Raw genomic sequence first — 23,289 nt, forward strand, 5'->3', positions numbered from 1 at the left:
ATGGGGGAGCCAATCAGATGGGGCTTAAAAAGCACATGTGCAGAGGCGGGGGAGTCAATTTGTTGCTCCACGGTATGGAAGGGTCTTGTCCAAGGGGGAGAAAGATGAAGTGTTTACAGAGACTTAAAAGATGGGTCACACTACAACTGACTCCCAGCCCTGAGGCCCCTCGGTGTGAGATGTTTGTTTGCTTTCTTGCAGTAAATACATTTCTTTGCTATAGTCTGGATTCCACTCTTTATACTGAGAAGGGTCCTGAGGGAATTTATGACCAACTTTTCCACAAAAATTGACAAGCTTACAAGGAAGCTGTTACCTTCTTCTTTCCCCCCCCCCCCCCCCACAAATCTGACTCCTGAGGATTGCTGCTTGGAATTTCCCCAAACTTTTTAAATGCCAAACATCTGATTGGCCATTGATCACAAAACCAAATTCCTGTTGAATTCATGAAGGAAGCCAGGAAATAAATGGGAGGGAAAACAGATATTAATGCCCCAAAGGCCTATTTCTATATTTCCTCTACCACCAAAATGCTTCAGTAACTTAAAAAACTAGTGTAGGAACAAGTATGAACTTTATTGAGCTACAGACCTGGAGAGGTTAAGGGATGACCAGTGATATATTATTAATAGCCATGGCATTTCCCTTTCAGGCATAACTGCCCCATAAATGACTTCCTCCTTGATTTACTAAGGTATAACTGACAAAAATTGTTTATAGTTATGGTATAAATGCAAGTTCTAAAAAATTAGACATCTTAAAATTTCAATATATTTATTTGAGGCAGAGAGAGAGAGAGCGAGCTCTCATCCATTGGCTTATTCCCCAAATGCCTGCAATGAATGGGGCTGGGCCAGGCCAAAGCTAGGAGCCAGGATCCAAGCACATGAGTCACCACCTGCTGCCTGCCAGGCTACATTAGCAGGAAGCTGTAATGGAAGCAGAGTCGGACATGGGGGTATCACAGCCTGTGTCTCAAGCACTGGGCCAAATGCCCAACCTCTCCTCCTGATTTTCTTTTTTTAATTTTTAAAATTTATTTGAAAGAAATATGCTCTTTCATATCTCATATACTGAGAGATCTTCCATATGCTGGCTCATTCCCCAGATGGCTGCAACCAGGAACCAGAAGCTTCTTCCAAGTCTCCCACATGGGCGATAGGCTCCCAGACACTTGGGTCATTTTTCGCTTTCTCCAAGCCATTAGCAGGGGGTTGGATCGGAAGTGGAGCAGCCGGGACACAACAGCTAAGCCAGCGCCAGCCCCCGCTTCCTCCGTGATGTTTTGCCCCAGATACACTTTGTGCATGATTAGATCAATTACTGTATCCATCATCTCACATACTTGTGTGTGTGAGAGAGAACGTTTGAGATCTACTTTCTTGGCAACTTTCAAATATACATTATTCACTAGCGTCACCCTGCTGTATAATAGATCTCCAACTTTCCTTTTTTCGATCCTCTCAACACCTTATCCCCGGCCGTGATTTCTTAACTTCCTGTCTTAGACAAGTTACTCAGAATGTTTCTATGAAGCTACGAAGTTGCTCTTCCGCCCTTGGGAAAGGGAGGCAAGAAGCACCGAAAAGGAAAGCACGCATTCTTCATTAAGAACAGAAAAACGGCGAACGATCTGAATCTGGGATCCTGAGCTCATCAGTCTGAAATCTGGACTGGGGGCGGGCGCAGGGAGGGTCCAACAACGAGCTGGCAAAATTACCTCAACTTGCGGAAACTGGAAGACTTTCTTACTGGTTAAAACCCACCAACTTTTCTCAATAAATGAGCCAGGCTGGACTCGCCCACGGCGCCGGCTCAGACCCACCGTAGTGCACCCATCACCGCTCAAAATTTGCAGCCCTCGCTAGAGCACCGGATAGACCGCGCCAGACCTCAAGCAACCCGGAACTCCGCAGAGACGGGCGAGCGCAGCGCGTGTTGGAAACCGGACCAACGTCTCCGGGCGGAGATTAAGCAAGCCGGCGAGAGACCTATCAAATCAAGGTTCAGATAGCACGGCCTTCGGTACAATCCCTCCTAGCTGCCCATCCTGGCGCCGGCTCACACCGCTAAATGGAGAACTCCCCACACACGCCTCAAACTCCCGGCGCCCCTAGCAACCGCCGGCAGTTTAAAGCGGAAGAATGCTCTTTGTCCCGCCTCCGTTAGGCTGAGCGAGGCCTGGCGGGAGGCGCGTTGGCCCAATCGCCTCGACGGGAACTATGGCCAGCCAATAGAAAGCAAGCCTAGGAGGGCGGGCTAAAGAGGTCGCGGGCGCACGCGCAGTTGGAAGCAGGTTCCTGGGTTAAGTGGCGGTGTGGGTGAGTTGGATCCCGGTGAAGTCCCGTGGTTCCTCCGGTTTCCCACATCGCCGCTGCCGCCTAGTTCTGCCCTCACCATGTTCCTCACCCGGTCTGAGTACGACAGGTCCGTGCGGTGGGGGGAAGCTGGGACGGGGTTATGGGTGGGCAGGCCCGGGGCCCGGCCGCGGCCTGGGTTCTGCCGTGTCATGGGGCGCCCCGGGAACCCGGGTCTGGCCGGGCGGGATCTCTTGTCCTCCCCTTGCGCTCGCGGTTACTGCTCAAGCTAGATTTGGGTAAATCGGCCCCACTTGTCCTGCCGCTGAGTCACTGCTCGGTCGTATCTTGGTGCGGAAGTGAGAAGCCCCGGTCTGTGTTAGGAAAGGAAGCCGGGGTCCGGGACTCCGACCTTTAATCCGGAGGCGGGGGTCACCCCCTTACCCATACACCTTTTAGCGTTGAGTACGACTGCTCCCCCCCCCCCTTTTTATAAGAAAAAATGTGAAAAAGCACACGGAGACTACCCAGTGGATTTGTAGTATGGTTCACAGGGGTGTATAGTTCTTGGAAAAGCTTGAAGGCAGACTTAGCTATGCCCAGTGTGGAGTCTGCTTTTATAGGAACCAGAGTTTGGAGTGATCTCGAGAGATTTCGCATACTGATTCCACTTGGCTGAGAGTTTTCTGACTTTTAAAATAAAAGTTTAAAGCAGGTTAGTGTTAGTGTTAATATTGAAGTATTAGGGTTGAAGGCCGAATGTAGTGTTTTTAAAAGTCAAAGATTTTGAGGTTATATTTATTAAAAAACGAAGCTTTCAGAGGCTGCATATGCTAATATTAAGTTTTACATATTTATGCTGTAGACATTTTTGCTTTCATTTTCTATTCTGATCAGTATATTCTGATCATAGCTGTTAAGTTTTTTTTTAATAGTTAGGAAATACAGATTTTTTTTGTAGGAACTGACTTAAGAAGCCTCCTTTCTTGTCAAGTATGTTAACCCAAAGTTTCATCACCTGGAACTAGCATTTTTCCATCCTTTTCCTATCTCCTGGAAGATGTATGTGAAGTTTTAAAAATGATTGTCATTCCCATTGTCATATAAAGTGACTTTGTTAGTGTTCAGCTTCTAGGGCATCGAGGAGAACCATCTTTAGGTGATAATTTTGAGTTAGGTTGTGTATGATGGAAATTATCCTTAACAGGAAAATTTTACTAAATTGTGTGAATGTTTACTTAGCATGTGTATTGATTGTTTTGTGTTACTCATTTTTTTGTCTTAACAAGAATGATTGAAGTACAGTCTATCCTTATCCACTTAGTGTGTGTATTTGGGTGCTTCCTACGGTGAACAAAATCAAGATCCTTGTTCCCATATAGGAGGCATCTCTTAAAGAACTGTTCACAAAAATAATTATAGTTTCAGCTAGAAATGTATTAACATTTTCAGAGGATTCAAATCAACCCCGTGGAAGTTTGGATGACAGAGTGCAGTCTGTACTAAGGGATCATGGAAAACTTCATGAAGGAGCTGAAATTTTTAGTGGATCTTGAGGGAGTAGTATCTCAATAAATACAGTGAGTAATTTTGAATTCTGAAAATAATAGGAGCAAAGGAGGGACAGTGGAAAAAATAATGCATGTCTGAGAAAAGTCCAGTTTGATCAGCACATATACTTGGAGTAGCAGTAGATATGGGAAAAACAGAATGGTGTTAGATACTAGATGATTTTCAGTGTGAGGTGAAGGAGTTTTGGTCTCATTCTATGGGCAACTATAAGCTGTTAATTTTTATCTTAAGTTTCATGGTCATTATTGAGCTTTATGGAGATTAGTTGGATTAGAGGAGTGAGTCAGTGCTGGTTTGGGGCTATTACACTAGTTAGGTGAAAGGTAATGAGGGCATCGCAAATGAAAGGAAGGGCGATCTGTGGCTGTGGAAGAGGAATATGCCTTGGCATATGGTTGGATAGGAAAGAAGGGAAGGAACGTGTCAAATAATTCAGAACTTTCTAGCCTGGAAACTGAGAGATTAGAGGTTTTTTTTTTTTTTTAATTTATTTTATTTGAAAGTCAGAGTTAGAGAAGGAGAGGCAGAGAGAGAGTCTTCCATCCGCTGGTTCACTCCCCAATTGGCTGCAATGGTCAGAGCTGTGCCAATCCAAAGCCAGGAGCCTGGAGCTTCTTCTATGTCTCCCAAGGGGTGCAGGGGCCAAGGACTTGGGCCATCATCTTCTGCTTTCACAGGCCATGGTGGAGAGCTGGATCGGAAGTGGAGCAGCCAGGACTCGAACTGGTGCTCCTATGGGATGCTGGCACAGCAGGTGGCAGCTTTACCTGCTACACCACAGCGCCAGCCCCAAGACTAGAGGTATTTTGAAATAAAAACTAGCCGGCGCCGCGGCTCACTAGGCTAATCCTCCGCCTAGCGGCGCCGGCACACCGGGTTCTAGTCCCGGTCGGGGCGCCGGATTCTGTCCCGGTTGCCCCTCTTCCAGGCCAGCCCTCTGCTGTGGCCAGGGAGTGCAGTGGAGGATGGCCCAGGTGCTTGGGCCCTGCACCCCATGGGAGACCAGGAAAAGCACCTGGCTCCTGGCTCCTGCCATCGGATCAGTGCGGTGCGCCGGCCACAGCGCGCCGGCCGCGGCGGCCATTGGAGGGTGAACCAACGGCAAAGGAAGACCTTTCTCTCTGTCTCTCTCTCTCACTGTCCACTCTGCCTGTCAAAAAAAAAAAAAAAAAAGAAATAAAAACTAAAGTAGGAATGGCGGGAGTTGAAGCAAATTTTTCAGGGTGACTGGATTTAAAAAGATAATCTTTCAGATTATAAATCATTGAGGGGTAGGTGCTGATAGGCCAACCAAATGGAAATGTTAAACAGACATTTAAATTAATTAAGACAGAGGTGAGGGGAGGATAGGCATTGTGGTGCAGCGGGGCTAAGCCACTGCCTGGGGCTCCTGCATCCTACACTGAAGACTGGTTTGGGTTCAGGTTCCTCCACTCTCCATCCAGCTTCCTGCTAATGCTCCTGGAAAGGCAGCAGATGATGGCTCAGGTACTTGGGTCCCTGCCACCTAAGTGGGAAACCTTGGCTCCTGGCTTCAGCCTGGCTCAACCCTGGCCATTGAGGTCATTTGGGGTGTGAACTAGCAGAAGGAAGTACGCTCTCTCTCTCCCTTTCTCTATCTCTGCCTTTTAAATAAATAAATAAACTGGCAGCAGACATTGTTGGAACTTGGCACAGATGAGGTAATCCAAGGAAACAGTAAAGTTTGAGAAGAGGGCCAAGAGTAGAAAGACCACAGTATAAGAATCATTTATTGGCAGGTGCCACGGCTCACTAGGCTAATCTTCCGCCTGCGGCGCCAGCACACCGGGTTCTAGTCCCGGTCGGGGCGCCAGATTCTGTCCCGGTTGCCCCTCTTCCAGGCCAGCTCTCTGCTGTGGCCCGGGAAGGCAATGGAGGATGACCCAAGTGCTTGGGCCCTGCACCCGCATGGGAGACCAGGAAAAGCACCTGGCTCCTGGCTTCAGATCAGCGCAGAGCGCCGGCCACAGCAGCCATTGGGGGGTGGGGGGTGAATCAATGGTAAAGGAACTTTCTCTCTGTCTCTCTCGCTCACTGTCCACTCTGCCTGTCCAAAAAAAAAAAAAAAATCATTTATTATTTGAGGGAACTAAAGGTAGTAAGTGACAAAACTAGAACTCAATTCCAGGTCTTTTGATCCTAGATATTTCAGTGATCTTCAGAAATTTTTTAAATTTAGTTTTTATTTATTTTTAGGTCAGAGTGGCGAAGAGAGGGAGAGAGAGCAAGCAAATACCTGTAATGGTGGGCTGCTTGGGGCCTATGCCAGGAGCTGGGAATGAAATGCAGGTCTCCCATGTAGGTGGCAGGAGCCCAGTTATTTGAACTATCATCACCTCTTTGTGGGATCTTCATTGGCAGGAAGCTGGAGTCAGGAACTGGAGCCAAGCACTATGATACAGGATATGGGCATCCTAACTGCTAGACTAAATGCCTACTTCCTTAAACTGCTCTTTACATTAAACTGCTCATTTTACATTTCATTTATTTATTTAGTTGGAAGGGAGAGATAGAACGGGGGAAGAGAGAAATCTTTCATCCACTGGTTGATCCCCCAAATGTATGCAACAGCCAAGGCCGGGCCAAGCTGAAGTCAGGAGTCTGGAACTCAGTGAAGTCTTCCATGTGGGTGACACAGTCACAAGGACTTAGCTCATGACATGCTGCCTCCATGATATGCATTAGCAGGAAACTGGAATCAGAAGCAGAGCTGGGACTCCATGGGTGTCCCAAGTGGCTCCGCCAAATACCTGTTCCTTAACTTCTTTTAAATGGGCCTCAAGGTATCACTTAGCCTTTTGGCTAAGATCAAGTGTAGTAATTGGGCCTCAAGGAATTACCTCAGGAACATAGCAGGCTGGGATGGTAGGATTCTCTTTCTACCCCAAATGTAGCCAGAATGATTTTTGAGGCCATACAGTGGAGCAGTTGAGACCTTGGTCTCTGTAGTCAGATGGGCTAAATTCTGTTTCCAGGTCTGTCTCATAGATGCTGAGAGACTTTGAGCAATTTACTTCACTGTGGCTTACCTTCTTCATCTGTAACATATTATCCACCTTAGACTACTATTTTGTAGGATTATTTTGAGGATTAAGTGAGGTAGATTTTTTTTGAGTCATTTAATGGCTTAAAGCAGTGCCAGACATATAGTAAAGGCTAAATAAACTTTTATTATCTGTTTTATATTTTGGGGTTTTATATAAATTTTATTTTGAAAAAAGAGTTTTTGACAAATTTGCGAACACTTTGCTCTAGACCTCATAAACTATTTTTTTTTTTTAAAGATTTTATTTATTTATTTGAAATAAAGTTACAGACAGTGAGAGGGAGAAACAGAAAGGTCTTCCATCAGCTGGATCACTCCCCAAATGGTCACAACCGCTGGAGCTGTGCCGATCCGAAGCCAGGAGCTTCTTCCAGGTCTCCCACGTGGGCGCAGGGGCCCAAGCACTTGGGCCATCCTCTACTGCTTTCCCAGGCCATAGCAGAGAGCTGGATTGGAAGAGAGCCGCCGGAACTAGAACTGGCGCCCAAATGGGAAGCCGGCACTGCAGGCTGAGGATTAACCTGCGCCACAGCACCAGCCCCCTCATAAACTATTAAAACCATTTTCATGCATTTGTTGAAATATTTCTGGGAGTGGATGATTGGCACAGCAGTTAAGATACCAGTTGGGAGCTTGTGTCCTATATCACCTGGGTTAGAGTCCTGGCTCCACTTCCAATTCCAGCTTCCTGCTAATGTACTTCCTGGGATACAGCAGGTGATAACTCAAGAACTTAGGTCCCTGCAACCCACATATCAGACCTGGCTTGTGTTCTGAGCTCCTGGCTTCAGCCAGGCCCAGCCCTGGCTGTTGTGGGCTTGGGGCGTGAGCCAGCAGATGGAAGCTGTCTCTCTGCCTTTCAAATAAATTTTTTTTAATATTTATTCTATTTGAAAGAGTTATAGAGAGGGATAGAGAGAGAGAAAGGGGTCTTCCATCTGCTGGTTCACTCCCCAAATGACCTCAGTGGCTGGAGCTGGGCCGATCTGAAGCCAGGAGTCAGGAGCTTCTCTCAGATCTCCCATGCAGGTGCAGGGGTCCAAGGACTTGGACCATCTTATACTGTTTTCCCAGGCACATTAGAGGGACCTGGATTGAAAGTGAAGCAGCTGGGACTTGAACCGGTGCCCATATGGGATGCCGATGCTACAGGCCAGGGCTTTAACCCACTGTGCCACAGCACCAGCCCCTCAAATAAACTTTTCAATGTATATTGTTAGAGTCCATTGTTGGGGCAGGCGTTGTGGCGCAGTGGGTTAACAGCCTGACGTGAAGAGCTGGGATCCCATATGGGTGCCGGTTCTAGTCCCGGCTGCTCCTCTTCTGATCCAGCTCTCTGCTATGGTCTGGGAAAGCAGTAGAAGATGGCCCAAGTCCTTGGGCCCCTGCACCTGGGTGGGAGACCTGGAGGAGGCTCCTGGCTCCTGACTTCAGATCTGCGCAGCTCCGACCATTGTGGCCATTTGGGGAGTGAACCATCAGATGGAAGACCTCTCTCTCTCTCTCTCTTCTTCTCCTCTCTCTGTGTAACTCTGACTTTCAAATAAACAAATAAATCTTTATGAATATAAAAAAGTATCCATTGTGTGCTCAAGGGTTTTATAGTTACAATGGTGATTGGTACCTCTTATTTCAAAAACATTGAAGCAAAGAATGATGGGAAAGTGTTTCGGAGAAAAAGTAATCTGGCATGTAATTGGTTTACGTATCTTGAGTAAGTGAACTAGGTTAAGACATAGGAACCACATGGCTCTCAGTCTACTGACAGTGCTGATTCATAAAAATAAGTTGAGAATGACTTGACCATGTATATTGTTTTGTTTGTTTTTTAAAGATTTATTTGATACAGTTACAGGGAGAGACAGAGAAAAATATCTTCCATCCACTGTTTCACACCTCAGTTGGATGCAATGGCCAGGTTGAACCCAGGAGCCAGGAGCTTCATCTGGGTCTCCCATGTGGATGGCAGGGGCCCAAACACTTGGGCCATCCTTTGCCGCTTTTCCCAGCCATCAGCAGGGAGCTGGATGGGAAGTGGAGCAGACAGGACACAAACTGGCGCCCACATGGGATACTGGCATTGTAGGTGATGGCTTTACCCACTATACCCACTACACTACAATGCTGGCCCATGACTCGACTAAAAAGGAAAAAATCAGTTTCTTGGGAATTACCTGATAGTTTTGATCTGTGAACTCATCAAAAGAATTGGTAAGTTGATTCAACATTGATCTAGGTTGATTTAGGATTAAGACACAAGAGTTGCCTCCTCATTGATCAGTTTGGGAGGACTTCCTGTGAGTAGGGCAGAAGTGTTGTATGGATGTTTCCATTGCCTTGAGAAACTGTTAATGTACCCCAAAATGGCTGAGATTGTTGAGGGCAAGTAGAGAATAATAACATGCCTCTCTAGCAGTCTGAGCTAGTTGTGAAGGAACTTGAGGTCATTGTCCAATGACTCATTTTTCTGACAATTTTTTAAAGTTTTTTTTTTTTTTTTTTTTAAATTATAGAGGTGTGAATACTTTTTCTCCTGAAGGAAGATTATTCCAAGTGGAATATGCCATTGAGGCCATCAAGGTATGGTAGCAAATAGCAAAATTTTTGAAATTTTATGGCAACCTAACACTGTTGATAGAGCACTTGGAGTAAATTTGTTTTATCCAGTCCTTTAGAAAATGTTCTATATCTGTTTCACCAACCATTGTTAACCATTTTTTAACAACTTCAATACTACTAACCTCTAAAACTTTTTGACCAGGTAACTGCTTCATATTTATGTAAATAGCTTTTTCTCTCCATGCAGGTGGAAGGGCTTATTGGTTGTATTTATAAAAATCCCCTTGGCTGTCCAGAAGTAGCACCTGTATTGTTTTCTGTATTTTGTTGTATTGAATCAATCGTGTAGCTGACTACCTTTGCATTCTTTTTGGTAAAGTTGTGAATTTTTACTAGACACTTTATGTAGTAAGAGATATTTTGTAATCCAGTAGCATAAGAAATGGATAGTTTGGGGCTGTCATTGTGGTGTAGCTGGTGGGGCTGCTACCTGCAACACTGGCATCCCATATGGGCACCAGTTCCTTTCCCATCTGCTCCACTTCTGATCAGGCTCCCTGCCGATGTACCTGGGAAGGCAGCTGAGGACAGCCCAGGTCCTTGGGTCCTGCACCTATGTGGGAGACCTGGTGGAAGCTCTGGCTTTGGCCTGGCCTAGCCCCAACCGTTGCGGCCATTTGGGGAGCAAACCAGCGGATGGAAGATCTCTCTGTCTCTTCCTCTCTCTGTGTAACTCTGCCATTAAAAAAAAAAAAAAAAAAAAGAATGAAATGTGTAGTTCAAGTTAGTATTCCAAAAATTAGAAGTAAGTTATCTGTCCCTAAAATTATGAAATCTACATTATTCAATTATGAAGAATCTAAATAACTTTTTAAAGATTTGTTTATTTGAAAGATTTACTTATTTATTTAAAATGCCTCTTTCAGAAGACAGTTCCTATAACTGTTCTGTTCCTCAGTTATCTGCTGGAAAGAGTATATTGGGGGAAGAAGTTGTGTAAGAATCTGGAAATAGGGGAAAGAAATTTTGATTAGTTGAAGACATGGGAGTGAAGTGGAGGCATTATGTTGTGGGACAGAAAATGATGGGCCCTCTAAAGTGCCTGTTCCTATGTTTATTTCTTACAGTCTTTATTGAAAACAGAGTACTGGGAAGTGCTTGACTGTCAGAATTCTAAGCTGCAGCATTTATTTTGAGCCTTAGTGAAGCTAATGGCTCTGCTCAGGTGGGCACACCAAGAGTAATCCCCAGGTTTTCAGCTCCTTAGGGCTCGTAACTTCCAGGTTTTCTAGAGGTTCTGAGGTGGTATCTGATCTCTTTGTCTTAGTTTGGGTTAGGATAGAGGTAGTGGATATGACCCACAGTGGTTGCAACTTAACCCTTGTGAAAAATTCAGGTGTTTTGACATTCAAATAATCTGCTTGTTGCCCTGGCAACTTAAAAATGGACAATATGAAAGTGATTTGATAATCATAAGGCTTTAGTAGCATGAAAGGATCTGGGGTAAAAATGCCTGATGGTAGACATGGCTACTTGGAGGTACCATGCAAATTGTGTGGATGAAGGATACACCCAGTAGAGGTAGAAAAAAGTGCCCTAGGAGTGAAAATGTCAACATTATTGTATTATATTGAGCACCTAGCCATTGATTACTGTGTTAATGAGTTACATCCAAGAGATATCACATATAGTCAGTTCAGATGTTCCTTGTCTTCCCTTCCCCCTCTCCACAGTCCTCAAAAAGGGTGGTTGGGGGAGAAATTTAGGCAGAATTATAACACTGTAAGTTCTGGAGGGAAATGTAACTGTAAGAAAAAAGTTATCTTGAATTTTGATCTATGTTGTAAAATAGTCTGTCAGTAATATTGACCCTTTTTTTGGAGTGGAAGCCTAGAAAGTTATTTTACATTGGAGGCTAAACTGAACAGACTGAGAATTTATTTTTGGGCTGTGAGACCACTTCCTCCATGCAGGAACTATTGACATTTTGGACTGGTTAATTTTTCTTCAGAGAAAGTGCATCTTGTGCAATTTTTTAAGAGATTTATTTGTTTGAGAGGCAGAGGCAGAGAAAGAGGTCCTCCATCCTCTGGTTCACTCCCCAAATGGTCACAACAGCCGGAGCTGGGCCAATCTGAAGCCAAGAGCTCCCACATGGGCACAGGGGCCCAAGGGCTAGGGCCATCTTTCATTTCCTTCCCAAGCCATAGCAGAGAGCTGGATTGGAAGTAGAGCAGCCAAGACTTGAACCTGCGTCTTTATGGGATGCCAGCACTGCAGGCAGAGGCTTTACGCGCTACACCACAGCGCCAACCCCCTGTTTTACTTCTTGTGTTAGAAGTTCCTGGGAAGAACTTGACAGCCTGGTGCTGCTGCTCCCTGGAGGCAGCGGCTCTGGCCTGTGACTGCAACCGTGTGAAGGTCAGTCTATATTCAGCACATTTAGTAATTCAAAAACATGAACATAGGAAGTAAATGAGCTTCCCCCACCCCCACCCCACAGCAGCCTGGCTGTCTCATACAGATGGAGGGCAGCTGTCCATGGCAATGCTTCCCTGGTGGGGCTTACCAGCCTGGGGTCTGGGGGTGAATGTGCAAAGGTGAGAGGGAGACCCTGATGAAAAGGGAGCGTGGAGCCCTGCTTTTTGAAAGATCTTCCTGGGAACTGCATTGTGGCCCAAGGGGTTAAGCCATGGCCTGTGACAGCAGCATCTCCTATCAGAGTGCCTGTTCCAGTCCCAGCTGCTCCTCTTCCAATCCAGCTTCCTGCTAATGCACCTTTAGAAAGCAATTACCAGGGCCCCTGCACCCACAAGGGAGATCCAGGTGGAGTTCCTGGCTCCTTCCTGACTTCAGTCTGGCCCTGTCTGAGCTGCTGGAGTCATACAAATAAAACATATCCAAAAAAGAAAATCCTCCCATCCCTGAGTGTCAGGGTGCTCCCAGGAACTACAGGGAGAAAGGGGACCCCTATCAGTGGCAGCAGTGCCCCCCCCCCCCCCCCGGCATTGGAGACACCAAGGCTGGCTGTGTGACATGGACTGATTCAGGCTCTTGGCTGACAGTATTGAATCCTCACAGTGTGCCTGAAAGGCCGGCTCTGTCGTCACCCTTGCCTTACAAGTGTGCAGCCATGGCTTCCTGGCCCCAGGCCCCCAGGGAAGAAGTGACAGATGCTGGCTTCAGAGCCAACTCTCCCAACCCCACACCACACCACCTCCACTGACATGGAAATTGGTCTTCCCTGGAGGATTTTCTTATTTTTGAAGATTTATTTATTTATTTGAAAGGCAGAGTTAGGGTGGGGGAGAGACACAGAGAGAGAAAGGTCTTCCATCAGCTGGTTTACTTTCCAAATGGCTGCAACAGCTGGGGCTGGGCCAGGCTGAAGCCAGGAGCTTCAGCCAGGTCTCTCACGCAGGTGCAGGGGCCCAAGCACTCAAGCTATCCTTCGCTGCTTTCCCAGGCCATAAGCAGGGAGCTGGATCGGAAATGGAGTAGTCAGGACCCCAACCAGCATCCGTATGGGATGCCAGCGCTGTAGCAGTGGCTTAACCTGCTATGCAACAGCGCCAGCCCCATCCAGAAAATTAAACTAAACTGGGGCCAGGAGGCACTGGCTTACTAGCCCAGGCCAAGAGCCCTCCATCAAAGGGGTACCGGTGCACTAGTATGTAAATCCCTGCTCAGGTCCTTATGACAACCTAGTGAGCCAAGACATGCAGAAGAGAGGTCGACGTGCTCAGTGAGTCTGCAGGAGGATACTTTACCTGCTATATCACAGCGCCAGCCCTGCTTCTTGTGCATTGTAAGGTGTGTGACATTTTTGACCACCACCTATTAGATGCCTGTTAACATTCATTGTTCCTTTTGTGACAACCAAAAATGTCTCCAGTCTTTGCCAAATATCAGGGGGCAAAATGACCTCCAGTTGAAGAAGATTTCTGAATAAAATTTAAATATTTTTTCTTTTTAGATAAAATTTTAAAATAGGCATGAATTCTGTCCTGCCCTGTTCAGTTGGGGATATAAGATCAGTATACATAAAACATAGTACAAGCAGAGAACAACTAAACTGATAGATTCAGTTTTCTGGGAATGGTTTCTGATTTTTCTTTTTTTTTTCCCCTAAGATTTATTTATTTATTTGAAAGGCAAAGTTACAGAGAGAGGGAGAGACAGAAAGATCTTTATCTGATCTTTCATCTGCTGGTTCATTCCCTAAATGGCCACAGTGGCCAGGGCCGGACTAGGCTGAAGCCAGGAGCCAGAAACTCCATCCTGATCTCCCATGTTGAGTGCAGGGACCCAAGTACTTGGGCCATCTTCTGCTGCTTTCCCAGGTGCATTAGCAGGGAGTTGGATCAGAAGTGCAGCAGCCAGGACTGAAACTGGCACCTGTATCATAGGTGGCAGCCTAACCTGTGCCACAACACTGGCCCCATTTTTTAATATTTTATATAGATAGGTAGATAGTTTTAGAGGCAGAAGGTAAGTTCTATAAGCCTGTTAACAAACACAGCAATCTCTGGTGCCTGCTCCATCTATTTTCAGCTTCTTAGCGGCAACACTTTAAAACTCTTTTAGCTGATAATATTCTTGGCATTTATCTCTGTATTTCTAGAACACATACTTATATTTTTTGTTAGATATTATCTATGGACTTTTCATTTTGGAGGATGAAGATTTCTTTTTTTAAAAGATTTATTTAACAGGCAATGACAGAGAAAGAGAAAGATCTTCCATCCACTCATACATCCTTTGTAATAACAGGCTCAAGTCTGGTGTTCACATTTGGCAGTCATTGTTTGTAGGTCTAACTAAATGGTAATGGGAGTTCAGAGGAGAGAACACAGTCCTGACAGGCTTTGTGAGTGATGGATGGAATCTGGATAGGCAGAAGGAAGACTGTATTCCAGGGGAGATGGCCCGCGCCGCGGCTCACTAGGCTAATCCTCTGCCTGCGGCGCCGGCGCACACCCCGGGTTCTAGTCCCAATCGGGGTGCCGGATTCTGTTGCGGCTGCTGCTCTTCCAGTCTAGCTCTCTGCTGTGGCCCGGGAGTGCAGTGGAGGATGGCCCAAATCCTCGGGCCCTGCACCTGCATGGGAGACCAGGCTTCGGATCAGCGCGGTGCGCCACAGCAGCCACTTAGGGGGTGAATCAACGGCAAAGGAAGACCTTTCTCTCTGTCTCTCTCTCTCACTGTCCACTCTGCCTGTCAAAGAAAAAAAGAATAAGTAACATTTGTTCATTCATTATGTAATGGGCACCATTTTAAGCATTTTATGTATCCCTGTGTTTGCCTTTGTAACAGCATAGATAGGTAGATGACTAGGATGGGAACTTGGAGCAGGAGATGAATTAAAGCTATATGGTAGGCTGCTGTTGGCCTTGAATATTTTTATGGTGTAGTAGTTCTTTTCTACTCTTCTTTCTCTCTCCACCTTCCCTCCCTTCTTCCTTTCCTTCCTTTGTCAATTATTTTTCCAGAGGTTTAGGAAATATCACCTTTGGGGATAGACCAAGATAAATAGCAGAAGTGAAAAGAAACCAGGTGCAGAGCAGGCGTTAGAGATGTATTACTATCTCATCCATATTTAGAACTTTAGAATTCACCTCCCACTGCATTGGACTGGCATTTTTTTAGAATTTTCAAGACTTTATTGAACTTTCTCTTTAGAAGTATGTAACTGTACATCAGTGTTCTTGCTGTTGATAGGAATAGCATATAGAAGGATGCTGCTTGTTCTGTGCATATTAGGTATAGCTGATTAAATCTTCTGTCTTGTGAAGATGTGCAGAGAGATCACTGGTGAATGTGCAAACTGTTCTTTGGCTTGTTCATGGTAACCATAACATGTTTCTCTTTAGCTTGGTTCTACAGCTATTGGTATCCAGACAGCAGAGGGTGTTTGCCTGGCCGTGGAGAAGAGAATTACCTCCCCACTTATGGAGCCCAGCAGCATTGAGAAAATTGTAGAGATTGATGCTCACATAGGTAAGGAGTCAGGGAAAGCTGTTCTGTGGAATCTGGTGTGGGTTAATTACTTCTCTGATGTCTGAAAGAAGGTTCATGAGATGCATGCCTTACCCTCTTGTTAGCTGTTGTTTTCCAGGCAGTAGGCCAGTGTGTACAACTTGAGGAGTAGCAAGCAAAACTCATTTATATTTAACCTATTCCTGAAGTTCTTCTCTTCCTCAAATTTAGACTTGGGAAATATGATTGTTGTGGCAAGGTTTAATCATCATAGGCCATCATAGGCAAGCTCCCTGTGATGGCTGGGTCTTCATTAATGTATAATGTATATGTTACATAATAATATATAATGTATATATATTGTATATAATGTATAATGTTAGCCTTGGTAGGAGGCTACCAGGTTCAGAGGGAAGCTAGGGTGTCCACTGAGACCACACAAAGTTGTTGAGAGTGACTAAGGTTCAGAGAGTAATAAGAATAATTGTCTGAGTAGATCAGTTTTCTAACACAGTTTTCAGATTTACCTTTTTTTCCTTAACCCATCCTACCCCCCTTCTTCAGTGATTATAATTCCCTGTCTTGGTCTGTGTATCATTGTAGCATTACAGAGTGAGCACTTTTGTTTACTTATAGCACATTTTAGTTTGCTATCCAAATTTTCTTTCATATCTAGGCAAGTAATTAATGACACATTGATAAAATAATTAATTGCTTAAAGGCCTTTGAACCAAATGCCATTATGAGTTTGGGAGCTTGATACAGGTTGAGCATTCCTTATCCTAAAATTCAGAATGCACAAAAATCCAAAACTTCCTATGTATCCAAGTGATACCACAAGTGTGATGGTTCACTGTGTACAAACTTTATTTTGTGTATAAAATTACTTAAATTAATGTATAGGATTACCATCAGGTTATTTATATGAGGAGTATATGAAACATAAATTTTTTATTGAGACTTGGATCCCACCCCAAGATACCTCATTCTTCATTTTCAAATAATCCAAAATCTGAAATCCAAAACACTTCTAGTCCTGAACATTTTTGAGAACCCTTACTTAATCTATATTATCCATCTCATAGATAAACAGATTTAATTCTTGAAGATTACAGCATTGATCTAGTTGATTTCAAAGTCACCTGATTTTTGGAGATAGATCAGTGTCATTTTATTCACCAAATTGAGAATCTGCAATGTGCCTGACACAGTGCTAGATACAAGATAGTGAGTCAGAGTCTTCCAGGAGCACACAGTCTAATTGTGGTGGATATGATGTGAGTAAGTAATTGCAATTAAGTGGTATAGATACCAAGGAAGATTCTAGTGTGTGCTCAGTGGTCAAGGAGGAAATAGCTAGTTTTGCTTGGAGTTAGTGGTAGTAGAGCTTTCAGGAAAGGATTCTATGAAGGAGATGCTTGAGCTGAGTTCAATTCTAAAAGCTAAGGAAGAGTTTACCAGTGAACAAAGAGTTTAGTAGCCGAGAGCATTGTCGTTAGAGGGAATAGAAATGAGCAAAGTTCCAAGGCACAAGTGTTTTTAGTATGACTGGGAGATGAACTGTCACAAAAGATGAGTCTGAGATCAGAGTGGAAGTCCTTTTTTACCACGCCAAAGAGCCTAAACTTGATCCTTTTGCAGTGGTGGGAAAGGTATTAAGCAATGAGGTAGTATGATCCCAATATGCTGTTAAAGATAAACTGTGGGTGTTGAAGAGGCAGGGAGACTAGTTAAGAAACTTTTTTTTTTTTTTTTTAAGATTTATTTATTTATTTGAAAGTCAGAGTTACACAGAGAGAAAGAGAGAGACTGAGAGAGAGGTCTTTGATCTACTGGTTCACTCTCTAGTTGGCTGCAATGGCCAGAGCTATGCCAATCCAGAACCAGGAGCCAGGAGCTTCTTCCGGGTCTCCCATGCGAGTGCAGGGGCCCAAGGACTTGGGCCATCTTGTACTGCTTTTTTAGGCCATAGCAGAGAGCTGGATCGGAAGTGGAGCAACTGGGAGTTGAACTGGTGCCCATATGGGATGCCTTGCTTAGAGGCAGTGGCTTCACCTGCTACAACACAGTGTTGGCCTCAATAAACTTTTTTTTTTTTTTTTTTTTTTTTAAGATTTATTTCTTTGGAGGCTGGTGCGGTGGCGCAGTAGGTTAATCCTTCACCTGCAGCGCCGACATCACATATGGGCACTGGTTCTAGTCCCAGTTGCTCCACTTCTGATCCAGCTCTCTGCTGTGGCCTGGGAAAGTAGTGGAAGATGGCCCAAGTGCTTTGGCCCCTGCACCCGTGTGGGAGACCGGGAGGAAGTGCCTGGCTCCCGGCTTTGGATCGGTGCAGTTCCAGCTGTTGCGGCCATTTGGAGAGTGAACCAATGGAAGGAAGACCTTTCTCTTTGTCTCTCCCTCTCAGTGTCTGTAACTCTACCTCTGAAATAAAATAAAATCTTAAAAAAAAAAAAAAGAAAAGATTTATTTATTCATTTGAAAGAGTTGCAGAAAGAAAGAGATCTTCTATCTGCTGGTTCACTCCCCTAATGTCTGCAACGGCCGGAGCTGGCTGATCCAAAGCCCAGAGCCTGGAGTTTCTTCCTGGTCTCCCACATGGGTACAGGGGCCCAAGCATTTGGGCCTTCTTCCACTGCTTTCCCAGGCCATAGCAGAGAGCTAGATTGGAAGTGGAGTAGCTGGATCTTGAACACTGCAGCCAACGGCCTTACCCACTATGCCATGTGCCAGCCTCAAAAAACTTTCTTAGTTGTCTGAACAAGCAGGTGTTTAACATACTAGTTAAAACACCTGGATTCCATATCAAGAGTGCCAGGGTTCAATACCTACCTCCAACTTCTGCCTCACTCCTGCAGACCCTGGAGGTAGCAGATGATGGCTCAAGTTATTAGGTTTCTGCCACCTACTTGGGAGACCTGAATTAAGTTCCCAGCTCCTGGCTTTGGCCTCAGTCCAGTCTTAGTCATTGTAGGCATTCAGGAGTGAACTAGTGGATGGGAGGACTCTCTCTTGTTTCTGTCTGCCTCTCAAGTAAAGAGAAGTGAGCTAGTTTGGGAATTTGCTGTTGAGAAAGAAAGAAAAATAGTTCCAACACATAGATGATGAAGGCTTTAACCGAGGCATTGGCCAGAAAATGGAGAGGAAGGAACTAATGCCAGACAGATTGATCAGAAAGAGATTGACAGAACTTGGGATCTGGTTGGTTGGGTAGACCAAGGAAGAAGATAGGTCTCGAAGGAAATAGTAACAGCTGTTAATCTTGGTATGTTGGACAGTCAGGCAAACTTTCCAATCTAACTAGTTGGTTTGTGTTTGGGACAATGAGGTGAGAAGGCTTTATTCCAGAGTCTTCCACTGTAGCCCACAGTGAGTGGCTTTCTTTTCCTTATTTCTCAGGTTGTGGCATTAGTGCTTGCTTAGTTTTCTTAGTTCAGAAGTGTATTCTGGCCCACCAGGAATGCCAAAGGGATGCCTACAGGTATAATATATAGAAACCTGTGTTTGGTTAGCTGCTGCTCTTCTATCTTGTCTGGACTTACGGATCACAGTGCATGGTTTCGTTTATAACGTCATTATACTTGGGTTCAGTGTAGATCGTTTCCCATCTAATCTGCTGGGTATATTGCCCTAAGATTGCTGTTGTGGTTCCACTCTGGGATTTCAGTTTTTCCATGAGTAGATGGGAGGGTCCTACAAGGTTTTGGCCACTGGATCACTGTTGCTTTTACATTGCAGGTTGTGCCATGAGTGGGCTTATTGCTGATGCTAAGACTTTAATTGATAAAGCCAGAGTGGAGACACAGGTAAAATGGGCATCATCTCTTCTTTTTATCAAGATGCTTGAGTTTCTTGTTTAGCGATGATATAGCTGCCTGGGCTTATTGCAGGTATCTGTGTCATTTTTAGATGTGGCTCTTGGGAGTGACTTTGGGTAGACTTCCCACTTACAACTCCCTGGGGTTTAGAGTTTAGCCATTCAGCAGATGGAGCTTTAAGGAAGCTCTGGTCAATACTACTTACAGTCTTTTGCTTCTTCTGGATTTGCCTTCTATGAAGCAAGCGTGCTTTTCACTGCATTCTGTTCCCTAATTGGCTTTCTGTGGGAGCATGCTGGTGGGAAGTGATGAGAGTTAAAGAACATTCCTCTCAAAACTGCCTTTGCTGCCAGGCTTGCAGGTGACAGCTCTCTAGTGAGTTGTTACACCAGATGACAAATACTGCTCAAGAATGCTGATTTTGTTTTTTTAACTGTGGTCCTGCTGCCTTAAGAGTAGGCTAGAGGGCCCAGCACCATGGCTCACTAGGTTAATCCTCTGGCTGCGATGCCAGCATCCCGTATGGGCACCGGTTCTAGTCCCGGTTGCTCCTCTTCCAGGCCATCTCTCTGCTGTGGCCCGGGAAGGCAGTGGAGGATGGCCCAAGTGCTTGGGCCCTGCACTCATGTGGGAGACCAGGAGGAAGCACTTGGCTCCTGGCTTCGGGTTGATGCAGCGCCAGCTGTAGCGGCCATTTCGGGGGTGAACCAGCAGAAGGAAGACCTTTCTCTCTGTCTCTCTCTCTGTCTGTAACTCTATCTGTCAAATAAATTTTTTTAAAAAAATCTCATGGTAAAAATGTTTGTGCTTATTTTCAGATTTCTCTCAGTACTTAAGTAGGAATAAGTCATTTACCTTAAAGAACAATAGAATGATAACTTAGGGCCGTTGAGGGAAAGTGACACTTGGCTGTCAGTGATCACCTTATAAAAAGACTGAACTTATGCTTTCAGGGGTTAATCCTGTTTATCAAAGGATGATTCTCTAGTCCTTCGTTGCTTAGAGTCCTTTCGATATGTTTGTTTCCAGAGCTGTTTCTCTTCTCTCATACAGTCCCACATACTCATGTTGGTGTTAATTAAGAAAAGCATTTGAAGCTTCAGTTCTCAACCACAGTTCAAAGAGATGCATATAGTAAGCTGGCGGGCTGCTCTAATGCCCTTCGTACTTGAAATGTGTACCATTCTTTGCTCTTCTTCTAGAACCATTGGTTCACTTACAACGAGACAATGACAGTGGAGAGTGTGACCCAGGCTGTATCAAATTTGGCTCTACAGTTTGGAGAAGAAGATGCAGATCCAGGTGCCATGGTGAGTATGAAGCTTGTGTCAAGTTTTCTTACAGTTTGTCCTCTGTATATCTTTCCCAGCCTCCTCAATCTCCTTCCTTTATAGCCACTTAGTTTAATCACTCTTCCTTTTGATTCTAGTCTCGTCCCTTTGGAGTAGCACTGTTATTTGGGGGAGTTGATGAAAAAGGACCCCAGCTGTAAGTACTGTTTTGCCATTTTTTCCTCCTATGTTTGGAGGGAGTGTGTGTATGTGTATTTTAATTTAGGGTAGGACTGGTAGTTTAAATTAATGAGAAGATTATTTGTAGAGATGTAGAAAAGGGACTTATGTTGCTAAATTTCAGTGTGCTTTCTTTCCTCTTTTTTTTTTTAAGGTTTATTTTATTTATTTGAAAGGCAAAGTGACACAGAAAGAGAGAGATCTTCTGTTCACTGGTTTACACCGCAAGAGGCCACAACAACTGGACTGGGCCAGGCTAGGGGTGGGTCATACTGAAGCTAAGGAGCCAGATCCCCATGTGGGTGGCAGGGGCCCAAGTAATTGGGTCATCTTCTGCTTTCCCAGGTGCATCAGCAGGGAGCTGGGTGAGAAGCAGAGCAGCTTGGACTCAAACCTGTGCTCCTATGCATCACAGGCGGGAGCTTAACCTGCTGTACAAATTCCCAGTTCTCTGCTATTTAGACCAACACATTGGGGGTTCTATAGAGAACTTCCCTTTGGAATCAGTGGTAATTTTAGGAAGAATTAGAAGTAACTTTGTTACTGTACTCAGCGTATGTTTAAGAGTTTTGTTTTTCTGGTCTTCATCCTCAAATCCTATTTGGATAAATGTATATGAGTACCATAATTATGTATACTATACTTCTAAGTCTCTGAGGAAATTGCTACTTTTCTTAAATACTATTTAAAAGATCCAATTTCTGTTGGGGTTAATGCTACTGACACCAGCATCCTATGTCGGAGCACGGGTTCAAATCCCAGCTGCTCTGCTTCCAGTTTGGCTCCTTGTTAATGTGCCTCGGAGGGCAACAGAGGATGGTCCAAGTGCATGGGCCTCTGCACCCACGTGGGAGACCTGGAAGAAGCTCCTGGCTTGGGCCTGGCTCATCCCCAGCTATTGCAGCCATTTGGAGAGTGAATCAATAGATGAAAGACTTTTCTCTTTTTCTCTTTCTTTGCCCTCTCTTTCTCCCTCTCTCTTCCTCCCCAACCCTCCTTGTCACTCTGTCTTTCAAATAAATAAATCAATCTAAAAAAAAGATCCAGTTTTCCAGACATAGAACATCTTTTGGCTCTGCGCCTTGGTGTTTCAGTGGCGTTTCTTGGCTGCATGGTCAAACATTTATCTCTTTTAGTGATATGTTTGTTACATAATATGTCATCACTGTGAAGCATTTGGATCCTCTTTACAGGTTTCACATGGACCCATCTGGAACCTTTGTACAGTGTGATGCTCGAGCAATTGGCTCTGCCTCAGAGGGGGCCCAGAGCTCCTTGCAGGAAGTTTACCACAAGGTAATATTTATCCTGTTATTATTTCTGAAGTCAAATAACTTGCATATAATAAAATATACAGACATTAATAGTTTAGTTCTGTGAGTTTTGACAGTTTTATACCTCCTTGGAACCTCATCCTAAAGTATGCACAGTACTTCCATCATCACCCTTAAAGTGCTCATCCACCTTCTCATCAACTTTTCCCCTCCCTTGTAACCATGTTTACCACTGTAGGTGCATTTTTTTGTTCTTGTACTTTTTATAAATGGAATTTTACAGTTTGTATTTTTTTCTTATTGTTTTTAACATACTGACTCTGAGAGTCATTCATGTCGTTTTATCAATAGGTAGTTCCTTTTCACTGCTGAGTGATATACCATGGTAGGGACACGTGTTTATTCTCTACCCTCACAGCTTTGCTTAGCAAAAGCTTTCTACCCTGGTTCTCAGAGCCTCTGGGCATTTGGCAGATTTGATTTGGGTAGCTCATTGGTGTAACTAAAGGCTGCCATACTTACCATTTGGGTAGTTCCTACAGGGATGCCTGTTCATATCGATTGCTAGTAGTAGTGATTTTATATGTGGGAGCAATTAGGCACAAAACAGAATTAAAAAAAAAAAAATGATTTCTAGGGGCCGGCACCATGGCTCTAATGACTCTAATCCTCCGCATATGGCACTGGCATCGCATATGGGCGCCGGGTTCTAGTCCCGGCTGCCCCTCTTCCAGTCCAGCTCTCTGCTGTGGCCCAGGAGGGCAGTGGAGGATGGCCCAAGTGCTTGGGCCCCTGCACCCGCATGGGAGACTAGGAGGAGGCACCTGGCTCCTGGCTTCGGATCTGCGTAGCTCCAGCCATGGCAGCCATTTGGGGGGTGAACCAACGGAAGGAAGACCTTTCTTTCTGTCTCTCTCACTGTCTAACTCTATCTTCAAATAAAAAAAAAAAGTGTGTTTCTGAACTCTCAATTTGCCTTCTTAGATTTAGGGTATTTTTATTCATGGGATATCAGTATTACATTGTCTTAATTCTAAATTAAAATTTAGAGGAATTCTTTTTTTGTGGTTTTTTTTTTAAGTTTTTATGTAATAAATCCATTTTTTTCATAGATAGAACTTTAGGAATACAGTGGTTCTTTCCCCCAAATCCCCACACTTCCCTCCCATCCCACCTTCCTCTCCCCCACCCTCTCCCTCTCCCTCTCCC

General features: G+C 44.7%; 1 protein-coding gene across 5 annotated transcripts in view; it reads left to right on the forward strand.

Moving 5' to 3' along the window:
- The first annotated feature begins 344 nt into the window (after nucleotides 1-344).
- PSMA5 (proteasome 20S subunit alpha 5) overlaps nucleotides 345-23,289 on the forward strand; it is a 31,653-nt gene continuing 8,708 nt past the window's right edge. For 2 of the 5 annotated variants that reach the window (XR_011390538.1, XM_051856192.2), the window contains exons 1-7: nucleotides 2,258-2,427; nucleotides 9,450-9,516; nucleotides 15,369-15,495; nucleotides 19,216-19,283; nucleotides 20,498-20,605; nucleotides 20,725-20,783; nucleotides 22,000-22,102. Coding sequence is in view for 4 of the 5 variants with exons in the window: in XM_051856192.2 (XP_051712152.1) it covers nucleotides 2,399-2,427; nucleotides 9,450-9,516; nucleotides 15,369-15,495; nucleotides 19,216-19,283; nucleotides 20,498-20,605; nucleotides 20,725-20,783; nucleotides 22,000-22,102 (561 nt within the window). In the remaining variant the exon portion in view is untranslated. Of the gene's footprint in view, nucleotides 2,428-9,449; nucleotides 9,517-15,368; nucleotides 15,496-19,215; nucleotides 19,284-20,497; nucleotides 20,606-20,724; nucleotides 20,784-21,999; nucleotides 22,103-23,289 lie in introns of all 5 variants that reach the window. The other 3 variants (XM_002715806.5, XM_070077931.1, XM_070077930.1) reach the window with 3 other exon arrangements.

The sequence above is a fragment of the Oryctolagus cuniculus genome, chromosome 7 (assembly GCF_964237555.1).
Source record: "Oryctolagus cuniculus chromosome 7, mOryCun1.1, whole genome shotgun sequence".
In the NCBI taxonomy this organism is placed as follows: Eukaryota; Metazoa; Chordata; class Mammalia; order Lagomorpha; family Leporidae; genus Oryctolagus; species Oryctolagus cuniculus.